Source organism: Berghia stephanieae, chromosome 7 (genome assembly GCF_034508935.2).
Source record: "Berghia stephanieae isolate SIO BIC M18660-M18661 chromosome 7, UCSD_Bste_1.3, whole genome shotgun sequence".
NCBI lineage: Eukaryota > Metazoa > Mollusca > Gastropoda > Nudibranchia > Aeolidiidae > Berghia > Berghia stephanieae.
In genome coordinates this window covers 7,810,456-7,826,221 of record NC_088366.1, presented here as the reverse complement: position 1 = coordinate 7,826,221, position 15,766 = coordinate 7,810,456, and the positions used below count along the sequence as shown (strand labels likewise).

At 35.4% G+C, this 15,766-nt stretch overlaps 1 protein-coding gene across 1 annotated transcript; it reads right to left on the bottom strand.

Annotated features, from left to right (window-relative positions):
* Window positions 1–3,001: 3,001 nt before the first annotated feature.
* LOC144976437 (proteasome assembly chaperone 2-like) lies at window positions 3,002–13,804 on the bottom strand. The gene is made up of 8 exons (XM_078920728.1): window positions 13,401–13,804; window positions 10,121–10,292; window positions 9,039–9,097; window positions 7,866–7,984; window positions 6,474–6,680; window positions 5,578–5,692; window positions 4,486–4,543; window positions 3,002–3,276 (listed from the first exon to the last, which is right to left on the bottom strand). Exons 1-8 carry the CDS (start codon window positions 13,455–13,457, stop codon window positions 3,002–3,004), a joined length of 1,062 nt encoding a protein of 353 aa, XP_078776854.1. The 5' UTR covers window positions 13,458–13,804.
* Window positions 13,805–15,766: the final 1,962 nt, after the last annotated feature.

The following is a 15,766-nucleotide window of genomic DNA, read 5'->3' as shown; positions in this document are numbered from 1 at the left end:
TGTGGGTTTGTTTTATTATTGCTTTTGATAGTACTGCCCCCTGTTAACTCACTCAACCCTAACACCGACTACATCCGTAGTTTACCTGGGTTACTTTTACCCCACGCCTATCTATTACATTTTTCTGAGACAATTTATAGTCTTAGTATCAAAGCTAATATTTTTAGTTTTTGCATGTTAATGATAGTTGAATAAAACTATCTATCTATGCACATGTTCATTTACAATACATTTTTTCCAGTTTAGAAAAGTAGAAAAAATCTTTAGGGTTGAGTGAGTTAAAAACTACTTATCGGCAATGTCCCTCAAACAATCAGAGCTGCCAAGCAGTATTTAAAAAAATACATAAAATTACGAAATTTTAGCTCCAATTTAGGAACTTCATGAGCATCTCTAAATCCTTGAAACTTATTGAAAATGAAAACAGGGATGTAAATGGCAAATGATAAAAAATTCTGAAACCAACTCGCACACTCCTTTTAAAAAAATTGAAACTACAGATGTATTTGTAAAAAGCTAATTTTAACTAGTAGAGTATGTGTAGCCAATTTATCACTATGATAATATGTATACTGCATAAAACTAAGACCTATTGATGAAGTGGAGATTTCTACTTTCCTTTAAAGAAAGATCTAAGATCATCACCTGATTTCATCTTCTTGGATGGTTGTTTAATTATGATACTTTTATCACTGCTACCACCACTACAAGTAGGCCTACTACTATCACAACTACTACTACTACTACTACTACAAACATCAGTATCAACAAATTTCCTTTTCAAAGAAGGCATTGAAATTTCTTTTTCTTCTGTTTTAGATAATGGACCAGTGGGCTTATTTTGCTCTATTGCTATCCTTACTTCATCTGCTCTTTGATGGACTGATACTTTTTTAATTTTTGAAACCTTTGCCTTTGCTGGCTTTTCATGTTTAGTCTTCATTCTCTTTCCAGCTGTTTGCATGTAGTAGCTAAGGGCTGAATCGACAGGACTATGTACAGGATCTTCTCTATGGAAATACTCTACACAGCTCTTTTCACATTTAAGGAATTTGTATTTAATCTTGTGGATGGCTTCATAAGTCCCTACATCTAATCTGTTTGTTGTGCCTGTGATTATATTATTCATTACACTGAAAGATGATTCTACTCTAGGCCCTGTGAAGATAGAAAGACAAGCTCTTATTACCGGACCTAGTATTTCATATTGGGGGTTTGATATCACCTCTGTCCACCACCTATCTAATTTCTTCTCTTTTATTGATGAAATAAATTTGGTATCACTTTGGAGGGTGGAAGCTGCTGTAGAAAATGTATCTTTATCCTCAGGTTTGACTAAATCATAAATATCTTGTAAGCCTAATGAAGCCCTGCTATGACCACATAATTCTGGATCAATTGTTGAAAGGAGGGCTAAGTTTTTATTGGTAATGGGAAGCTTGAACTTAAGATATTTCCCTGTCTCTCTGAAATCTGACAGCACTGTTTTCCTGAATGCATTTGCTTCCTGACTATCCTTGTCAATTAAAATCTTCTGAGTAGCATCACCTACATAAATTCTTTTCAAAGGATGTATCTTATCACAATCAATGCTGATTTTGCTGATGTCCCTACTAAACTCATTTACATATTCATGAGTCAAGAAGCAAGTCAAAAAAGTCTTAAAAACTAACACAGCCTCATCAAAAAGTCGATGCACCATTGGCTCTTTCTTTTCAAAGGTAAGAATGAAACTCTTAAAGAGAGGAAGAATGCTGACAATGGTATTAACTAGTAATAAACTTTCTTTTGATTTCATAAAGAGTTTGCAAACTATCCTCCTTTTTCTCTCCCTACCTGCTGGTGTAAGTTTTTTGTTTTTAAGTCTGTGTAAAATGAGCATTATCCTAGTCTTAGAGTCTTTCTTTACATGTCTAAGAAGAGCAGATATTTTTTGTTGTTGTTCTTTCTTTTCTTCTACAGTGAGCCAAACTGAATAAAAAATTGTAAGGGCATCTTTTATCTCTAAGAATCTAACTGAGGCATCATAAATTGACATCCATCTATGTCCAGCTCTCTGAATGGGAGTGTGCTCTGGCAACTCCATCAGTCTACAAATTTCCTTCAAGTCATCTCGTATATCTGAACTATAATCAAAGTCACCAAATAAATCATCCAAGAGCCTGATAAGCATCCCCTTACTATCAAGAATTGATGTGAATTTCTTCACAGCATTGTGAATATGGTGACAAACATCTCCATCAATATCAATGATGTGAGGTGCAACTTCCTTTAATCTAGTCTGAAAGCCATTTAATGAGCCCCTCATATAAGCAGCTGAGTCAGAAAGCACTGAAATCAAATTTGTAAAAGGTATCTGATCTTTTAAAAACTGGTTCCTAACAGCCTCAAACACTGTCTCTGCATTTACAATTGTCATTTCAATGCTAGCAAATAAATCACAAACACTTTTCTTCAAATGACTACAATAGTAACAAACTAAAACATTAAGAACTCTCTTTTTTGACCCCTTAGAAGTTGATTCATCAATATTAAGTGAAAAGGGGCTATTTTGCAAGACTTTGACCAGGCGGACATGCTCCAGTTCAGATAAGCCATAGCGGAGCTTGTAAGTGGCTGTTTGTCTCTCCATGTGCATTTGAGCTAATGATTTTTGATCTTTTGCTAATCCCTGTGCAAATTGAATAAGGTGAGGTGCCATGGAAAGCGGTAGAGTATGCTCGGCCATAAAAGAACACAGGAAAGCCTCCTGGTGAGTAATTCTATCCTTTTGTGAAACTGGCCTGGGGCCAGTAGGCACAGTGGAGTCTTCCCTAGCAAGTCCTAAACTATCTAAATTAGGAGCTGCTCCATATGGGAGAGGCAATGTTGTCAAACTAGAAGATGAAAATGTTCCATCTATTTTGTCTCTGGTAGCTTGCATGGCTGCTGGGAGTCTTTGATTTGAATATTCTATGGCTCTGTTACGTTCGTGTGATTTACTTTTAGAGTGAACTTTTAGTCATCGAACACCACCTCCACTATATTTAATCTCAGATTTACAAAGGCAACACCATGCAAACCCATCCTTCTCTATCTTTCTGATGTAACTTGAAAAGAAATCCCCCAGATTGTCTTTAAGGGATAACCATTCCCATCTAAATTTGTTTGTTGATGTTACATCTATAACATCAATAGGAGATTGTCTATCAACAAATCGATGTTTTGATTTTGATTCAGTCACCTTTGTTGATGCCATTTTCAAAAACGCCTGTCTAAATTTATAACTACAAAGAACTAAAGTGAAGAAAAGTGGTGAATCTAAAATAAAGATTGAGGATTCTGTCACAGTAAAGATTGTTCACAATTATCTTATTAAATTTTATTTTATTAAGAACTGAATTCATCTCACTCCAGTTATATATCGGTAGGCTTAGATAAACTTTACCTTCTAAATATAGATCGTCTTTCCTTTTATAGCCTTCCCTCGAATTAATTTCTAATTAGTGAATACTATTCGTTCTACATTCTGTCACGTAGCCACTTATTATAAAAGCTGATAGGTCTAACACTCTACACTCACTTTCTCTCCACAATCTATGCCGGACGGCCAGTCACTCTATTCCTATATATATACTGGAAGATTTTTATCTTTTGGGACTTTGTAGATATTATATCTACACCATTAAGACGCCGGAGCTTTTAACTTTGATTGTATAATCTTCAAGGATCAAACCCAAGCCCGCTGTACTACACTATAACCTCTTACCAATTGCCTGGAAGTGGAATTTTACGAGTCCAATCCTGTTATCAGAGGAATAGATCATCCAAGCCCATCAACTGCCTGGAAACGTAAACTTACGAACCTGACAAATTATCATAAGTTACGTAAAATATTCATATCTCTATTTATAACTGCCACGATCACTGTTTACCTCTTTTAATTAAATTTCATCATTATTTTTATTTCATTGTAAACAAATCGTTAATTGTTTTTCATTTATAGTAACTAGTAAATTCTGGGGCCTCATTCTACATATATCTTTATGCATAGTCGAGTAGCTCTTTACTCACTTGAGACCATGACAGATTCTCAGTTTAAAAATCACCCGATGCCGAGATCTGATTGACTGATTGTGATTGATTCTGTAAGTTCACTCTCTTACTAAGACCCAAACAAAACAACGTGATTGGATCGTCCTAGAATTTTCTAGAATCTTATCTAAGTATCAGAATTACGAATCCAAAACCAGAGAAATCAATGTAACATAAATTTAAAACAAACACATGCGACAGTAACAAAATAGATTTGCTAAAAATGTCAACTTAGCTTCGGGTTTCAACCAAGAAGAAATTCACAAATTCCGCCACACTTCAACAAGCATCCATTGATTTGTGAAAAAGGAAAACAAAACATCCGGTAGTGGTATTTATACATTATGTTCGATATGTAGCCAAAGTGGCTATTTACCGAACAAAACTTCAGAATTTTTTTTTCTGAAAAACCTCTATTACTGCCATGTAGTTCAGAATCAGTCAGAAATTTTCTGTCTGAATTCATGGCCTGGAAATAACGTTATCACGTTTGTAGTGAAAATAACCTCTTCCGCAACCAAACAGCAAGTGGAGTGTTTCAGTGCACACAGAAAGTGCTTGTCATGCCTGGGCCTATATGCACCATATTATATTACAGTAGTATTTAATAATACGTTTTTGTTAAAATATTTTGTTTTATCAATTTGATCTATTTATATTCTTTTTATTTTCATTTTTTTTCTTATGAATTGAAATATTCTGAATTCAGAAAAATTCTGAAAGATTTACATCCCTGTGAAAATTAATGTCAGACGACATGATTTTAAGAAAATTGAAGCATTATTTAATCCTTGTGTGGTTAAATTGTTGATTTTAAAAGTTAACTATAACAAACCACAATTTTTATCTCCAATAAAATGAAAATTAAAAATTTTTTTAAGTAGGCCGGTCTGAACAATAACCAGTGTTTAAACTTTTGATCATTGGTCGAAAGGCAACGATTTTTAATTTTTTTTAAATTTTAAAATGTGTTTAACATACAGCATATTTTTGTACTATATCAAATTTCATAATTTAAATATGCTTTCCAAATCATTCACATATCTTGTGTAGTCAGGTAATCGAGAGAATATCAGAGAATTAAAAAACAACAACATCAAAACAAACAAAAAACAAATCAGGACTGGTATTTAGTGTTTGGGATTTTCAGTCAGAAAATTGAAACCAGATTTGCTGTAAGGGAAATAATCAAACAAATCAAATCCCTTGGGATTTCCGTTTAAATGTTATTTTTTTGTAATTGTTAACTCACTCAATTCTAGAGATTTTTGCTACTTTTCAAAATTGGAAAAAAAAATGTATTAAAAATAAGCATGTACATGGATAGTTTTATTCAACTACCATTAAATTAACATGTAAAAACTAAAAACATTAGCTTTGATACTGTGCCTATAATTATTTGTCTCAGTAAAATGTAATAAATTATAGGCATGGGGTAAAAGTAACCCCGGGTAAACTTCGGATATAGTCGGTGTTAGGGACGAGTGAGTTAAGGGTACTGACCTTTTTGACAATGAGATTGAGCCAGGAATTGACTTGGTCGGCCATGGATAAAGCATCTTGTCCGTTGTCTCCTTCTGACACAAACATCATCAAAACTAAAACTGGAAGATCTTGACTGAAAAGAAACAAAAACAAATGAATCAAATTCATTCATTCATTCATTCACAACAACACATTTTTGAGTCATTTCAGAGTCAAAAATTTAAAAAAATAACAAAATAACACAACAAAACATAGATGGGGATAGTCAAAAGTTTTTAGATAAGGGCAAAGTAACATGTGGTAATTAGAAGCTACTATCACTCTGGAAAACGTAATACAATGGACTATTTAAAAAAAAAAAATTTTTAAAGGGTTTTACAGTGCTTTAAACACATTAAGGTCATTTCAGCACCAGTAAAAAGGAAGAAAATCGGATAGCAATTGAGCTTTTATATAGCGCAATATCCACTAAATGTGCTCAAAGCGCTTTACAAGGGGTCCCTGGTCAACAGCAACATTTAACATGTAGGAAGGGACATAACGCCTGTTAGGCAATATTACAATTTTTCGGACAAAGACAACGCTGTTAACGGCCAGGTACTCATTTTACACCTGGGTACGGTGAGAGAATGTGAGTAAAGAGCCTTTTCCAAGGATTCTACTATGCGCCGAGTGTGAGGCTCGAACCCAGGACCTTCCGATCCGAAAGCGAGTGTCATACCACTAGACCACATAGCCGCACAACAGTAAAAAGTTATAGAAAGAAATTAAAGCACCCAAGAAAAGGTAAGACAAAGGGGACCATGCCGCTATTCCATCAACTATATGAAATAAAATAGATGACTATACAGTCAAGGACATTAAATAAGGAAGGAGGGGGGTTGGGGATTAAAACAACAGACATTATAACTCACCAACTCTCATAGACACTCTTGGCAATACCAGATCCGGGCATGTATAGCAATTTTTCTTTATAGTTGTCTCCCCCTATTTCCAGCTCAACTGTGGAGGGTGCTGGAAAGGACTGGCGACGTTCTAGAACACTCCATCCCATCTTGTTGGCGAAAAACTCTCCAGATTTCTCTTCCATGGCAGGAGAGGTAAGAATACGGAACGGAGAGCTGTAAGGAATTGGAATAGGGAATGAGATTAGTGGAAGAGTTGCGTCCCTTGATTGGACGTCACCGGCGGAAAAGTTATTAGAGAGAGAACGTCATGTTGGTTGTGCGCATGCGTCTCTCGTCCTCGCGGAAGTGGAAGCGAGGACGAGAGACGCATGCGCACAACCAACATGACGTTCTCTCTCTAATAACTTTTCCGCCAGTGACGTCACAGACTATGGGTGACGTCCAATCAAGGGACGCTGCTCTTCCGCTAATCTCATTCCCTATATAAATATCTTGATTTAGATTTCTGGAAATCATATGCAGTCTGAGAATAATTTTTTTAAAAATTGGTGCCCCCAGTCAAGAGTATAAAATTTGAGTTGAAATAATATGATATTATTGTGGTGAAATAATAAAAAGATTCCTGTACTCGTGTGCTAGTAATTTTGACTGTGGTAATCAGGAAAGATTAACAGCTCTGGATCTCCCAGAAGGCTTCGAGAGGATTTAATTCAGTTATATATAAAATTGTTCATTCTTTGTAGGACATAATAATAATAACAATAATAATAATAATAATAATAATAATAATAATAATAATAATAATAATAATAATAATAATAATAATAATAATAATAATAATAATAATAAAAATAATACAGCACTTTTATACAGTGCCAACATCGCATGCAATATGAGATCTAGGTGTGTTACAAATATTCTGAATTTCTAATCTCAAAAGGTAATTTATTCCAAATGGAGGAGCCAATTGACATGGATCCAACAGTCCCTTTTTACATTGTCTCCTGTCACTTTTACAGGAGGTGATAAATTAAAAATGTATATTTCAAGGTGTAAAATTAAAACTAAATTTAGACAAAATTCATTAGATAACATTTGGAACAGCACTGAATTTTAAATAAAAAACCTAGTTCTGTTGACTGATTTCAAAAACACAGCTGCACAACATTGGGAATGCATTCAAATTTTAAAATGCTGGAGTTCTGGAATACTTTTATTATATCCCTGCAAATGACCTCACCCATAATATTTCAATCTCGGTCTCTTTGCACATGAAGCGAGTGCTCTACCAACTGAGCTATTGTGACAACCAGTGAAAATCAAACCTTGCATGTGTCTGTAAAGATTTAAGGACAAAGCAAACTGGATGCAACGACAAATGAGGAATGATGACCGTACCCTTGAATCTGATGGTCCAATCTCTCCTGGGAAAATGTGCTGGTCAGTATGACCACTTGGAAAAACTTGTTGTCTTTGATCCATTTGGATAGCCACTGGGCGTATTCTTTTCGACGACCCTGTCAGGATTTTATTTTTTTTTTTAAGAAAAAGGGATGATGCTATTGATATCTTGTTAAATTTTAAAAAACAAACACAGACCTGCCAACTTGAAATGTAAAAAAATCGTAGTTTTCAGAGAGAAGAAATAGAAGTCACTATAATTAACTTTACAAATTAATATTTTACATTTATAAGTATTAAATACGTCTTCAAAACCCTGAATAGATGCTTTGTGGCATCAAAGTTTTCTTTTCATCACATTGTAATGAATCAAAAATGTCTATTTATTTCTATTGTTGAAGCCAAAAATTCGTATTTTTTACCATTTTTTCGTAGTAGTTGGCATGTCTGCAAACAAACCAACGTCAACACCATGCCATATATCGTAGTGGACACCAGTACTGTGTCCATATATTTCTTTAAATGCTAGAGTCCAATCTTTTTTTTTTTAAATTTCAAATTTTTTTATGAAACTAGGTCAAGTTCACAATTCTTTAAATTACCCGATAACATTTTGAATTAAATCGTTGTGAAAACTACATTTTGTCACAAACTCATCTACATACTCAAAATCTGCGTGAAGCTGTCTTAGGTTAGCAACCATCAAAGGCCAATTTTATATTTTACATTTTCAGACCTGCCAACCTTTTGAAAATGAAAAGAGGGACACCCGACCGAACTGAACATGCTTACGACGCAAACCATTTTAACCGTAAACGATAGAACCCTATATAATTACTTGAAATCCATAGTAAATAAAGTAAAGGTTTTTTTTATTATTATTATTTTCTTTTTATAGATTCGATTCTTTCTGTTTTGATTTTTTTTTTTTTTTTTTATAGATTCGATTTTTTTTTTTTTTTTTTTTTTTAGAAAATAATTTTCAAAAATGAAGGATGGCTTGGCGCAAATGCGGGACGGTCCCGCACAATGCGGGACGATTGGCAGGCCTGCATTTTCACAAAAACATATATCTCAATTGTTTCACCTTATTTGACACCTTCTATTATATTAATCAAATTGGGAAAACTAAAAGATAAAAAAGGAGCATGAAATAAGTTTCCATCTTGCCTTTACAAAAGGAGCTCTTTGCTGTATGACGACTACTTCTGCCAATATGCTCTCGTAAACTGTATGGATGAAACAAAAAAGTCAAATAATTACATCTCATTCACCCTTTTTCTGATTTTAGCCAAACTAAAAAAAAAAAAAAAAAAAAATCACGAATAAATCACAAAACCCCAAAAAATGAAAATGATTATTACCAAAAATAAAATAAATATGAAAATTAAATCAAATTAAAAAATGAATAAATAAACTAAATCAAATTCAACCCTCTAAGTTTCAATTTTATGAATTTTTCAACAATTTCATTTAACTCTATCAAAATTAGGTTATTGTTTAAAAACACTTTAATTTTTAATATATGTCCATTAAATGTTTAATTTTAAAAAATGCTTTTCCTCCTTCATTTCTATCATAAAGGCGGGCATAAATTTTAAATAGTCGTAGAATAATGTAGAATTTCCTCACATGACATATAAAATCATTATGATCAATGAGCTCAACCAAGTTATTAAAATATATATGGAAAACCAAAGGCATTCCTTGACAACTGAAACTTATTTCAAAGTGAAAAATTGAGGAGCAACCACTGGTGTAAGATAAAGACCTGAAAAAGTGTGTATGAAACAGTGCCAGACAAAGCAAGAAAGAAAAAAAATACAAGAAAAAAACCCTATCACAATAAATCATCACGCTGTGACTGGGGATCGAACCTTAGATTAAATCTCAATACTCTTCAACAGTCGTAGCGTCACTTCCTTCCTTATGACGCACGGTAACTTAGTAACACTGGCTCTAAACTATCGGAACAATGGCGGACGCCCGTATGAAATATTTCTCCGGTGAGCCTAAAAGCATATCCAGAGGGAAAAAAAAACCCATAAATTTGATCATGTTTTGACTTTTATACATTCTGATCACAAGGCATATGAAAAGTTCTAGCTAGCATGAAGATTAAAAAATAATGATTTTCTTTGTTTAGAACCAAGATGGCCACCATTGCTGGGCGGCGTGACATCAGACTACTGATTTGTATTTGTCTGGCAATGCTTCATACACACTTTTTAGATCTTTAAACTAGGACCTACCTTCACAGCAGGTGGTCAATTTGCAAGACGTTGCTTCCTCGTGAGCAAACGGGTTGTTTCCGACAATTGGAAGAAGACTGGGGTGAAGGATGTAGCCTACCCGTTCCATCCAGAGGGTTGAAACAATGAGGTCTGCTGCCAGCTGGCCCACATTTCCCACAGATACAGTAGGCTGTATGATGTAAAGATGGATTATTGAGATGAACTGGTATGACCTTTGTAATAATAATAATAATAATAATAATAATAATAATAATAATAATAATAATAATAATAATAAAAAATAATAATAATAATAATAATAATAATAATAGTAATAGACTAATTCTAATAGACGAAATCTAATTTTACTGTGCGGCTATGTGGAGTTGTGGTATGACACTCGCCTAAGGATCGGAAGGTCCAGGGTTTGAGTTCCCCTCTAAACCTAGGAAAAGATTTTTCGTTATCCCCAGACATATATTTGAAACTCCGCTCTTTTAAACAATTTCCACATTCCAGAATATGGAGTGTTTCCAAATGCACATAGAAATTAAATAAGGAAAGTTTATAAAATATCTATAAAAACATAAAATTAACCAACATTAAATCAGTTGTTACTACATATACACAATATGCGTCGACTTCGAAGTGGGTGTCATGGCCGAATGGTTCAGTCGTCTGCCCTGGAAGTTTTACCAGAATCGACGTTGTGGGTTCGAATCCTGGTTCTGCCACTTTTTTTTTTTTTAAATTCCGTCTTCTTTTTACAGAATGTTGCAAGGGATAAATGTCCCATCCATCCTCCCCCCACCTCTTTTTTTTTTTTTTTTTTTGTTCCGAGTCTATTCTTTTCTCCTTTTTGTTTGGCCTTTTGCTCCGTTTCTGAGCATGAATTTCTAAAAATTGTTTTTATTTTTTTTTTAAATTATTGTTTGTTTTTTTCTCCTCTATCTGACCATTTGGTCGCTCTGAATATTTCTGTTTGTTTGCTATTTAATTATTTATTATTTTTAGACACTTTTTGAGATCGGCGTGGGGACGAGAATATGACAATTTGTTAGAACGCAGTGGCTATTTTTACAGTCCCGTAAAGATGGTTCTCGGGGCTATTTTTACAGTCCCGTAAAGATGGTTCTCGGGGCTATTTTTACAGTCCCGTAAAGACGGTTCTGGTGGCTATTTTTACGGCGTTGCGGTAATAGTAACAGATTGGCTGAGTAGACACCATTGGCTCTAAAACTCTCACTCCCTTCGTTCAGGTGCGGCAAGTTAGCATCCTCTCTCTCTCTCTCTCTCTCTCTCTTTCTCTCTCTCTCTCTCTCTCTCCCGGTCTTTCTTTGTTTCTCTCTCACTCTTTCATTCTTTCTCTATCCCTTTCTTTCTTTCTTTCTTTCTTTCTTTCTTTCCCTATCTCTCATTTTCTCTCTCTCTCTCTCTCTCCCTCTCTCTTTCTTTCATTCTTTCGCAATCTCTTTCTTTCTCTCTCTTTCTCTCTCTCTCTCTCTCTCTCTCTCTCTCTCTCTCTCTCCCGGTCTTTCTTTGTTTCTCTCTCTCACACACTCTTTCTTTCATTCTTTCTCTATGCCTTTCTTTCTTTCCCTATCTCTCATTTTCTCTCTCTCTCCCTCTCTCTTTCTTTCATTCTTTCCCAATATATATCTCTCTCTCTCTCTCTTTCTCTCTCTCTCTCTCTCTCTCTCTCTCCCGGTCTTTCTTTGTTTCTCTCTCTCTCACACTCTTTCTTTCATTCTTTCTCTATCCCTTTCTTTCTTTCTTTCCCTATCTCTCATTTTCTCTCTCTCTCCCTCTCTCTTTCTTTCATTCTTTCCCAATCTCTCTCTCTCTCTCTCTCTCTCTCTCTCTCTCTCTCTCTCTCTCTCTCTCTCTCTTTCTCTCCCCCTCTCTCTCTCTCTCTCTCTTTTTTTTTTTCCTTTCTCTTTTTCTCTATCTCTTTCCCTAGTGGTACCTCAAAGCCTAGGCAGAGGGGTCTGACCACAAGGTGAACACCGCTTTGGCGGAGAACAATAAAACAACCTCCTAACTGGGAAGGGAGGAGCAATACAGCGACCACTCTTGTCTGGTCGGAACAAACACTGGGTCAATCGGGAAAGGAGTAGGAGCAACGCGATGGTGGGACCAAAGTAAAATGCCCTCTCCACCTCGGCGCCCCAATGAGGATCAGTCTTGGGCACCTCTATTCTTTTGGATCATGACCGACCATGGTAGAGAATCATCATCATTATTTACTTTCTTTTTTTAAAAAAATATTATTCAAAAGAACAATATTTAAGCATGAGGTGTTTCGCAATGTGCATCTTTACCATGGACATCCACATTGGGGGGGGGGGGGGGGGGGGGGGGGGGGTAGTCATTTGTCCACAATACGGTTGGGAGGTTTGTGGGGGGGGGGGGTTCTAAAATTATGGTCAAAATGTGTCCAATTGGTTTGTGAACGGCATCTTTTCTGAAATTGGATTCAAACCCACTCTCACGTGAGAAGACTGCACCCTGAATGTTAGACGTCTATGTCTTTTAAAATTGTATAAACCGTTAGTCCTTCCTGACTGGTTATACTGGTAAAGTATAAACAAAAGCCAACCTGTAAAGTATTATATCTTGAGGGATGTCGACTCAAGCAGGAACTAAATATACTTTCAGTGTTTGATAATAGATCTATATTATGTATGTTTGACAGAAAAAAAAAAAATCAAGACATGCAACCTAACCTGCCCACTGATGATAGAAAACGGGCTGTTCTGTACTGCAAACATAAATTATGCAAAAAAAAAAAAAAAAAAAAAAAAATTATATGTAATAAAAATGACAGTACCGTAAAAATCGCTAAGAGAATTGACTTTACATTAATTATTTGTTAATTTTAGTTTTAGCTTTAGATCTAAATATGTTAAATGAAATTAATTTTGCTTTCATTCACCGCCTCTAGATCTGTACATCTAAATATCGGGAGAAATGATATGTGAAGTTTTGTGAATACTGCAAAAAGATGATAATCTATAACTATGCGGATAATTGAACAGAATCGCATCAACGCCATAAAAATAGCCATGAGAACCGTCCTTACGGGACTGTAAAAATAGCCCCGAGAACCATCTTTACGGGACTGTAAAAATAGCCCCGAGAACCATCTTTACGGGACTGTAAAAATAGCCACTGCGTTGTTAGAAACTTATAGGAACCCTTTTGTAATTGTAACCGCTTTGAACACGTTTTGAATTGAGAATATTCAAAGGTGAATGGATGGAAGAACTATGACTATTACAGATTCAGATAAACTTACAACAATCAGGGTAAAATCTTGCCAATTGTGTTTCCTTCCAGAAGCCGGTACAAACATATCGCTATTGGAATGAAATTAAATATGAAACAGGGGTTCTTTCACTTTCACTTTCGTAAAACTTAAAACGAGCAAAGTCAGGGTAGTTCAATGTTTTGTTAGCCAGATATTTGTTGATCAAGAGAAATAGCAGCCAAAATCTCAACAACAAAAAAAAAAAAAAACAAAACAAAAAACAAACAGGATCTAATTTCTAAAAAAATACAAAACAAAAACAAACAAAAAACTTACAGAAAAAAACTGCGAAAAACAACATAACAACAAAAACAAAACAGAAAAAAAACGAATGAAACAAACAAACGAAAAGGTGAACATGGAAAGGCTTAGGATGGGAACAGTACAAACAATGGCCGTTTCGGGTACAAATCCTTCTTCAGCAAAATAATAAATGTAGTATGATGGTTTCATACTCCTTGTTTTTTAAATAGCACTTTCTGTTATGGTCTCCTTCTATTCGTCTTGCGGTATGCTGCACTGCGCACCGTCGACCACGCACATTTTGGTTGCTGGGGAGAAAGGATAAAACTAGTGGCGCACCTCGCTTCAACGTCACTCTCCTCCCGACTCACGTTGAGAGCGCTTTAATTTAAATAAAACTATTAGATGGTAAAATTTAATAGTGTGTTATTTAAATTAAAGCGCTCTCAACGTGAGTCGGGAGGAGAATGACGTTGAAGCGAGGTGCGCCACTAGTTTTATCCTTTCTCCCCACGCAACCAAAATGTGCGTGGTCGACGGTGCGCAGTGCAGCACACCGCAAGACGAATAGAAGGAGACCATAACAGAAAGTGCTAATAACAAAAAAAAAAAAAAAAAAAAAAAAAAAAAAAAAAAAAAAAAAACAAGGAGTTGAAACCATCATATTACATAAACAAAAACTCTTCTCTTAACTACTCAAGAGATCACATTGGTCTTTGCGATCCCCTGAATAGTTGAGTCCGCACAATAGCTACACAGTTTGAAAGCCATATTTTTGTCGGACTGAGTGGTTCAGTGGCTAGTGCAGTGGCGTGGGGCCATTGGATCGAATGGTGCCAGGCACCACACAAATCTTTTAAAAATCATTAACAACATAATTTAATTTAAAATAAAACTGAGAAATTTTAACCCCACTGTCTTTCGCAAACTCGCCAACAACATACTGCCTTTTTAGTCTCCACTCTATTCAAGATTCCGAATCACGCACTGCGCCGACTCGTGGTGTTGGTGACATCACTGCGCGAATTAGTGACTAAATCAAACACCGTGGTGCAAAGCAATCCAAGCTCCAGTTAATGCTCTATCCATCAGTATCGCTACAGCTGATTGAGCGAGAAACTGGGTCGAATTATACTATCTTCAAATAGCGGAAAAACCCTCGACTTATGCCAGGATCTGAGAGCTCCACCGTTGGACTGGGGGGATGCGCCAATGTTACACCATTTACGTCATAATTAGGGTTACTTCAGCCATCCAAAATATTACATTAACTGTCAAAAACACTGATCATTGTCAAGTTTATTTGTAAGCAGCAAAGAAAAACAACATAAAACTTTAAAATATGACATATCAACCCCCCCCCCCCACCCCACCTCTTTTTTACGATTATTGAATAAAGTAATTCTTTTCAACGAAGCATTGTGGACGAATTTACCAACATTTTTCTTGCTTGTAGTGCCGAGTTGATGGTCACGTGTGTATGAGTGTTTATTTGTGTGTGTGTGTGTGTGTGTGTGTGTGTGTGTGTTTGTGCGTGTGTATTTGTGTCAGTCAGAGAAAGAAAGCGAAGATTGTCAACAGTTATACTTTGGTGTGTTTTTTGATTTCTTAAGTACTTAGCCCTAAGTGGAGTGATTTTTTCTTTGTGATGCTTTAAGATCTGAATCTACCTTTTATTTGTGCAATCATTAATCGTATTCCACTGATTTCCATTATTTGAGATATACTTTGAAGTTTTTTTTTTTTGTTAAACAATGAATTGCAATGAATCAAGGTTGACTCTACTTCACCGACCGTTTGGGAGATTGACACTAGATGACAAATTAGAAATAAAAAGACTAGTTCCTCACCAACCAACTGATTTTGAATTAACACAGGTGTGGAAATCTCGAAAACGCTCTTTTTCATTTTCAGTGACATGGTATGACAGACATGAATGGCTCACGGTTAGTTTAGAGAAAAAAACGTTTCTTTTGTTTTTATTGTCTACTTTTTACAGATACAACAAACACTGACAAATCATGGACATCTATAGGCTATAGTGACCTTAACCACTTCCATCGTATTTCTTGACCTCCTGAACGTTGTTTTAGCACCCTTAAAAGAGTGAA

Coding starts and splice junctions, on each gene's coding strand:
- LOC144976437 (XM_078920728.1), bottom strand. CDS start 13,457: ATGTTTGTACCGGCTTCTGGAAGGAAACACAATTGGCAAGATTTTACC. Junction 5,693..6,473: donor AAGAGTGTCTATGAGAGTTG/GTGAGTTATAAT, acceptor GTTTCTTTTCAG/TCAAGATCTTCCAGTTTTAG. Junction 3,277..4,485: donor ACTACATGGCAGTAATAGAG/GTTTTTCAGAAA, acceptor TCTTCACTTTAG/TTCTTTGTAGTTATAAATTT.